Raw genomic sequence first — 8,918 nt, 5'->3', positions numbered from 1 at the left:
GCAAAGGGCGCTAGTATTAAGGCATTCTGATTAAGCTACTAATGTTTTTTTCAGTTATTATTAAATGCCAGGCTGAAGAATGTATACACTTGGAAATTGGTTTAACCAGAACATTCTATGTTCTATCAATTTGTGACTAACTGAAAACTTGCTGAAAACAGTGCAGACTTAAGGCTCAAAACAAAACTATGAGACGCGCATCAAATATAGATATTCCAGTCGAAAACTCATTTCTCGTTGTTTCAGCTTTATCATAAAAAATAGATGTCTACTTTCTTTTTCCCGACAGTTTCAAACAAGCTTAACTAGCAAATGTGACAACAGTGTCGCATCGCGTAGTGTAGTGGTGAAAAGAGTTTTCGAAAACAGTTTGACATCTCTCGTTCATAACACACAATGTTGAATGTTTCTGAAGAGCGCATTATTTCGAGAGAAAACTACGTGTAGGTTATCAGTATATGTCCTTCATGTGAACGATTTAGAAGCAAGCACATCTCATGAAATCCTGCTTCATTTACCTGATACATTTTGATGTCGATATCTCCTATCACCCACAAAGCGAGTTATCAGCCACTATAAAGTTCGTCAACTTTCAGAATTAGCCCTCTCTCCCATGTTGAGACACGAGTTGTGTGACTCCGATTTGCTCGTGGAAATATGATAGTTAAGCTCGCGATCAAGTGCTCTCGTTGCACGCGAGGACGGGCGACACTTAGACCATGTGACACAGATTTGCATAGAGCCGTGCGTAGTCTGGGTTTCTGATTGGTGAATTGTCGCGGCACTCGAAGTGACCGCACCACCTCTATAAAACAACACCGAGCCGGTCCAGTTTAATGTCATGTAGAACACTCGAAGGAGGCGGTGTATTTCCTATCATAGGAAATAGTCGACTGTGTCACTGAATACGGGATAAACCTTAATTACCGTGTGAGAAGTGTGAATCAGACATTTGGATATAGTGTCGTCTGCTGACACTGCCTTGTCGTCTGCTTGTGTCTTCTGCTACACGGATTGTCGTCTGCTCGCGCCGTCTACCATGCGTCAAGCGTGTCACCCACCTCAGAATCCTGGACCCACACCAGCGATGTTGGCAGGGATGTATGGCAACCCACACGGGCCAGGCATGCCCCACCCACAGTTCCAGTTTGACTGGGTTAACAGCTACACTACGGGGGTGATGCCCCAAGAAAGCACCATGGTTAGAATGCCCTCCAGAAGATCTGAGCAAAGAATCCGAAGACCCATGAATGCATTTATGGTTTGGGCAAAAGTTGAAAGAAAGAAGCTTGCAGATGAAAACCCCGACATACACAACGCAGATCTCAGTAAAATTCTAGGTAAGAAGTCAACCGCTTGCTTTTCAACTTCCTACGGGGTCGTAAATGCTTGGGATATAAGAACATGACACTTTAACAACTGGAGTCATTTAAACAGACCAAGGGACGTATACCCCAATACACCATGGACACACAGGAAAACAAGGTCATCCTATTGATATTGCATACTTGATGTCATAAAGAAAACATTATTTATTTTTAATATTGCTAAGAAAATTATCATTATCATTATTATTATCATCGCTAATTCCGATGCATAGGATATCAACTTTGATTTACGAAATTGAAGAATATATTATATGCCTCCATTTCGCAAATCAATTGTTCTTTACTTTTCGGTTTAAAGGCATACATCTAACTTTCAAACTCATTATATGCCACTTCCAATTATAATTAATGAATCTTAATATGTACATCATATTTACGGTTATTTGACATCCTTTAGAAATCATTCAATACCGCATGAACCTTACTCACCTGGAGCCTTGGTCTCTTTATCCAGTCACATGCGGGTATTAATTTATCACAACAAATTGTCGTGAGAAAATTTCTATTCCCCTAACAAATAATAAATCTGGTCAATGGAATGTAGAACTCTCGCATCTCCGTTCCATGAAGATGTTAACTGTAAACACAGAGATAATAAAGAAGGGTAATTAACGGACGAGGGAAATGTTTTGCAGTGCGTTGGTCGTGATTTTAAACAAATGACCCCCAGAGAGCGCCTGTGTTTTTCGCTGGTGTCGCCTTTCAGCCGTTATAGGGAAACCACTTGTTAGTGTACGTGAAATGATATGAGCTGCGGCCTTGCATCAACATATGGCGATTGTGGCTAGTTGGTATAGCGTCCAGGCCGATGGTTTTCATGTGGCATTATTTCTCAGACTGTGCTGTCTTGGATACATTAGTAATATTCCATGAGAAATGGCAAAGAACATTCAAAGTTCATATTTGTTTTCCATTATCTTGATAGTTGTCCAGAAAATTAAAGCGCATTTGTAAAGGTCAGCGTTAAGTTGAGTAAATGGTTCTCACGAAAGAACAATGTTGGAAAGGTTTTTTGACATTTTTAGTCAAGAATAGTTATTGCTTGGGGTAATAACATTTAAACACTATACATAGCACCTAAACACTATAAATAAAATCTTTACATTCGTTGACAATCAACCCAATTGTATCATTGTTCATATTAACTTTTTAGAATATTGTTTATTATGAAGTCCAAAATCATAATAATATTTAAATAAATGCCCATAGTACAGATATCCATTACCGAGCAGGCTGGTCAGTCGCCAAGTTGATGACTTTCATGAATCACTTTCAATAGTATAATATAGAAGTAGGGCATACTTCAAACTATACTAATTCTAATCATTCTACTAATCATCGGTTGAATATTGTGCAATTATAAATTTTCAAAATGAATGTAGATTCAATACGAAGCTTTGTCGGAAGTATTTTATTGATCACATCCAACGTAATGATTCAAACAATGACAAAGTGCAGTCTGCCATACAAATGTGTTGTCTGCTTAAGTTTCAATCCATATTCAGTGAATGTAGAACAACAAAGGATACTTCGTGAAACGATTACACGGAACTGGAAAGAAAAACTTGGTTTGACACAAGCGCGTATGTTTTACTTGATGATCACATGCAAACTCATCGCTCAAACACAGCGATATTCTTCCTGTGGCCCCACTGCAGATGGGCATGCAGCCAACCATGTTCTTCCTCCTCATGATGAACACCACGTCGTGTATGTTTAAAGTCCTCAATGATGCCCCTTTAAGACTAAATTATTAGAATGTACTGGGTAAGAAACTCGAGTCCTTACCCTCAGATGGGTTGTGTCTGAATCACATTCTGTTGAAGTTGTCGGATGTGTATTTTGATTTCAAACAGTTGCGGCCGATTTGTATTTCAATGAAAAGTATAAGCATCCTATAAGCATAAGGGGGCGGTGGGGTAGCCTAGTGGTTAAAGCGTTGGCTCGTCACGCTGAAGACCCGGGTTGGAATCCCCACATGGGTACAATGTGTGAAGCCCATTTCTGGTGTCCCCCGCCGTGATGTTGCTGGAATATTGCTAAAAGCGGCGTAAAACCAAACTCAGTCAGTCAGTTATAAGCATAAGGGTGATGCAGTAGCATATTACGGTCTCAGAAATAAAGTTATGTGTAAGTTAGCGGAAATAATTCCACAAAGGAATCCTCGAGTATCATGGAACTTCAAGTCTCTTAATTTCAAGAATGAAACGAGTGAGATAAAACTGAAGTGGCGATTGTTCCGTCAAATATGTTCTATGAGAGTTTTTAGGCCGCCGATCCGTTCAAACAAGGGCAACATTCAAACCAAATGTCTCTTTGTTGAAATAAGTTAAATTACATGACTGTGTCTGATTGAACAGAAGAACTGTGCACTTCCAACATTTGCGGAGATGCGAACTACCTTGATGAATGTGTTCCGTGTGATTTCCCAGTCGGGTATTTTTGTCCATGACTCCAGATGCGTATATTACTAAGAAAATCACGAATCGGGGGAATTAATAAACAAGGAACCTGGTGCGATAAACATCCCGTATATATATGTCTGTGTGCTAAAGGGAGAACGCTAATTAAGACAACCGGACACCGTTGTGAAATCTCTAAATAGAACTCATGGTAGACATTACCCTGACCGGTTGAAAACGCGTAAGCAGACAAACAGTATCAATTAATTATGATTAAAACTTAAAGCTTGATGAAATTACGATTGATTTTTATGTATTGATGAGTATCGGGTTTTTGATAAAATATATCTCTGGATGTTAAGGTAATTGTGTAGATATTAAGACGTTATGACGTTATGTTATGTTACAAAAATATCAAAATGACTCACCGAAAAAGTGATTTGCAAACTCGAACATATGAAATCGTTAGCGACTGTCTCAGGTGGAATGATGATAGGTTTGAAAACTAATAATGTGAGTGAGTTTAGTTTTACGCCGTCTTTAGCATTATTCCAGCAATATCACAGAGGGGACACTAGAAATGGGCTTCACATATTGTACCCATGAAAACTAATAATATTGTCCTTTAACAGAACAGGAGTCGGAAAATCTCCGCGACCATCTCTCCACTGGAGATATTCCTTTTACCTGTTTACTATGTTTTCGTTATTGTTTCAGGAAAGAAATGGAAGGGCCTTCGTGTGGAAGAGAAGCGGCCATTTGTTGAGGAGGCAGAGCGACTGAGGGTCCAACACATGCAGGACCACCCAGACTACAAGTACAGACCCCGGAGGCGAAAACATCCCAAGAGAATCTGCAAGAGGGCGTCATCTCTCACGTCATCCGGCGATGCTAGACCTGACAGTCTCCCTCCCGTCACGACGTTCGGTCGGGGGTCCACGCCCGGGGGTGGGTCGAACATGAGAAAACAAATGACCACACCTCACACCGGGGCTAGCCTCTCAGCCCCCATCTTGTCCAATCTCCTCAACACACCCGAATCATCACCACCTTCGAGCCCAGACACTTCTAAACCACGAAACTCATCCAGTCCAGACTTGACAGACGATCAAACCGGACGGTCGTCTGCGAACAGCAGCCATTATGAAAGTGTTTTGACTTCCAGTGGACTTTTGACGCCTGATCGTTCGCCAAATGACGCGGGGGAGAGTGTGTTCAAATTCCCGCCACACAGCGAAGACAGTCGACTGAGCGGGACTCAAGGGTCATCATATTCAGAACTATTGCGGAAATTCAGTACAAACGGGAATATGTACATTAGTCGGTTCCGGAACGACTACACCCCAGTCCCCACCAGCACCAACTTGAACTCGTCCTCAGAGAACCTCGTCACCCTCCGTAAGCTAGTGAGTCAGCCCCACACCACCATGTCTAGCTCCTATTATCGTCAGAAGTCGTCTGCACGAATGCAGCAAACAAGTTTGAAGTCAAACATGGCCACACCCAGTCCCTACCCCTCCTGCCGGCAACAAGTGGCTCCTTACCCCCAGACAAGCACCCACCTCCCGGAGGGGGACATTCTCGAGAAGTTCTCTGAAGTCGAGAGACTTGGCGACGTCGATAGAAGTGAATTTGACCAGTATTTATTCGGCTCGTCTTCCCAGACCAATCCAAACACAAACAGCTATTGCCGCGCTGGTGTGACGTATAAGTACAGTTCAGTCTCTTACGATCAAGTGGCGAGTTCGCCCGAATACGACCCCGGTTCAAATGAGGTCTCGCCAGCGGGAGAACATAACGAAGACATGGGCTCCGACTATGACGTCGCCTATCAGTACGACTTCGACGGGTCTTGTCTCATATCTGCATTGACAAACTCCCCATCTTTCTGATAACTGGGACTTGATAATATGGCGAGAGTGGACAGAGCGTTTGTACAAGGGGAATTAACCCATACCACACTTAACTCAAACCTGGACATTGATGAAATGTTTTTACCAAGTTAAAAGGGTTAATTCTCGTGCATATACACGAACAAACTGATGCTGACTTGTTGCAGCTGAAAGAGTTAATAGACTTTGTGCCAAATCCGAAGAGCCGTTGCTACGGCCTAGCCTTTGCGGGGTTAAGGCTCTAAATCACTGAGCCTCCGGGTTGACGGTTTTGATAAGGTCAATTGCGATGTACCACGTTACATCAGACGTTAGAGCTTGACTTGGCCAAGCCGGAATGACTCGTAAGGGGTTAACCCCGCACTCACATGTGTCTTGAACTGATATTGTGGAATAACAGATTCATATGGTCGGATTACACATGCATGTGGCCACAGACTGTCAACAGTGATGATCTCCATACTGACGCCATTTTCTGCATTATTTAAACTTGCTGGTCTCAAAATGCGCTTTATGCCAGAAATTCTTTTACTCTATTTTCTATTTCCTTTGGTCTCAAATGAAGTTTGATCTTTAGTCGGTCATTTAGCAAAGCATCTCGATCCTTTTGAACACAAGCTCCAGTACATGGATATGCGGTTGTGTCGAATTTCGATATAACAGGAGTTTCTTCTGATCATTGGCTCCACAGCTTCGATCTGTTAAAGCGGTAGGCAATCTCAAATCACTTCATTAAATCAATAGTCCCATACTATTTTCCTGTCAATCGATACTTGATTTAACAGTGTCTCATAGACTCTATACAATTGTCTCATTGAAGTATTACTCGGATGCATGAACACTTTACTCCATAACCAAGTTTTGTAAAGTTTAATAAAATATTGTTTATTTTCTAACTAAAACGACTTCGTGTGTTTCTTTGCATGTAAACAGAATGAAAGGGTCTGCTATTTTGTAGGATGTATGCGAAGAGATTTTATATTTATTTAAGTATGTATGTTTATCTAAACACATTCTAATGATATCGGGCGATGGGGTAGCCTAGTGGTTAAAGCTTTTTGTCACACCGAAGACCCGGGTTCGATTTTCCACATGGGTACAATGAGTGAAGCCCAGTTCTGGTGCCCCCGGTCGTGATATTGCTGATAGATTGCTAAAAGCGGCGTAAAACTAAATTCAGCTACTCACGCTAATGATATATTCGTCCGAGTGGCATTCAGTAAAATGTTGGTGTGAATGTAGAAATGTTTATTTTGGCTCGAGTTTTATTTTTTAAATTAGTTTCTGTTTAAATATTCGTGCAAGGTATATGTGTGTCAGAAGGGTGCGTGTCGTTGCTGACTGTGAGAGGAAGCGATGATAACGTTCTATGTCGTGTAGCGCATGTGTTCGGTTGAATACCTGTTACCTTTGAATGTTTATAGGTAGATAGCCCTGTCGGGAGGTAAAATAATGCTTCATTGACAGCCAATATAATTCGAAAAAAATCAGGAACCTATTTGAAATTACTAAAGTACAGAATGATCTGTTATCAGTACGTAAAAACAACAATATTACTTACGACAACAAACAATTAAAAACATGAATTCCTAAATATATTTGTCGTAAGAACATAACTATGCACAGCTATAAATGGGAATACGGATAAGTGAGATGCGTATATTCGCTTAATGAAGCGTGTTAAACGTGTATATATATGAAAGTTTGTATAGAAGCTCGCTGGGGTATAATAAGTTTAGAATGTATATCAATAGCATTATATAGCGTTCAACACAAATAACACGGCTTCCAACCACATACACACATTTTCGTGCAACTTCACAAATTGCACAATCCTTTTAGAAATAAACTATATCCCGGGTTGTTTGTATTCGTGTTTACACGAGCCTCGATAGTTGCCTGAAATTACTTAATTTTATTTCTACAAAACCACAGGGAGTAATTGAATATCAAGCAATTTAATTGGGCGGTGGGGTAGCCTAGTGGTTAAAGCGTTGGCTCGTCACGCCGAAGACCCGAGTTCGATTCCCCACATTGGTACAATGTGTGAAACCCATTTCTAGTGTCCCCCGCCGTGATATTGCTGGAATAATTGCTAAAAGCGGCGTTAAACCATACTCACTCAGTCACTCACTCAAGCCCCCATACCTCAGCTCGTCCACTGAAAACCTCTGTCCTGTTTTCAACCAGAACCTGTCACATTCATCTGACAGTCGTTAATCCTCCTATGCATTTATCAGAAAAAAGATGTGTTTATGTTTAGTGAATGGGGTGTGTCGAGCCAGTATTTTGGTGAGAAACATGTTACTTACCTCGTGACAACACAACCCTTCATGATCGGGATATTTTCTGCCAGTGGAACTGAAGTGTTAAAGCTTACTATTTTCCATACATCCATGTGGTCGTATCCAGACAACGTAGATAGGTGTTCACAATATCGATCACTTGGCGAGAATCGATTATTTACAGGCCGTCGTCATATAGCTGAAATATTGCTGAGTTAAACAAAAGAAACTTACCTTAGGCCATAGGTTTGTGGACATAATAGTGAATAGGAAAACTTCCAAGCAATAGGTGTTGTGTCTGTTAGTCACCGGTGCACATGCTCCTTAAAGACGTTCTGAATCTCCATATAACCACGTATTGAAGATAGCAACGAGCCTCAAGCCGATATTGCAAACGAAGTGTATCAACAAATTCAATTTGCTGTAAAACATTCACAGTTTTAAAATGTTCCGATTTCATTGATTTGACTTTTGTGATCGTGAGAGTGAGTGAATGAGTGAGTTTAGTTTTACGCCGCACTCAGCAATATTCCAGCTATATGGCGGCGGTCTGTAAATAATCGAGTCTGGACCAGACAATCCAGTGATCAACAGCATGAGCATCGATCTGCGCAATTGGGAACCGATGACAAGTCAACGAGCCTGACCACCTGATCCCGTTAGTCGCCTCTTACGACAAGCATGGGTTACTGAAGGCCAATATTCTAATCCGGTCCTTCACGGGTGATCATGAGAAGAGACACGTTCGTTCTGTGACAGTGTGCTGTCAGCATAGCACGTATCGAGGCATCCTCCATATCTCCAGGGTATACGTTCTGTATACTAAAGTGGAGATTTATCGGAACATATACCATGGAGATATCGAGGATGGTATCGAGGCACCTAGACTAACCACTAGTCTCTGAAATGAACATATTTTACAAAAAAACAGCACATAATAAAAACATAAGA

At 41.3% G+C, this 8,918-nt stretch overlaps 1 protein-coding gene across 1 annotated transcript; it reads left to right on the top strand.

Annotated features, from left to right (window-relative positions):
* The first annotated feature begins 828 nt into the window (after positions 1 to 828).
* On the top strand, positions 829 to 6,584 carry LOC124284639 (transcription factor SOX-7-like). The gene is made up of 2 exons (XM_046720745.1): positions 829 to 1,340; positions 4,508 to 6,584. Exons 1-2 carry the CDS (start codon positions 1,040 to 1,042, stop codon positions 5,680 to 5,682), a joined length of 1,476 nt encoding a protein of 491 aa, XP_046576701.1. The 5' UTR covers positions 829 to 1,039; the 3' UTR covers positions 5,683 to 6,584.
* The last annotated feature ends 2,334 nt before the right edge of the window (positions 6,585 to 8,918 follow it).

Source organism: Haliotis rubra, unplaced genomic scaffold, assembly GCF_003918875.1.
Source record: "Haliotis rubra isolate DU_JTF1 unplaced genomic scaffold, ASM391887v1 Scf340, whole genome shotgun sequence".
Taxonomy (NCBI): Eukaryota; Metazoa; Mollusca; class Gastropoda; order Lepetellida; family Haliotidae; genus Haliotis; species Haliotis rubra.
Note: the sequence above shows the minus strand (reverse complement) of the source record. Positions and strands in the feature narration are given on the sequence as shown.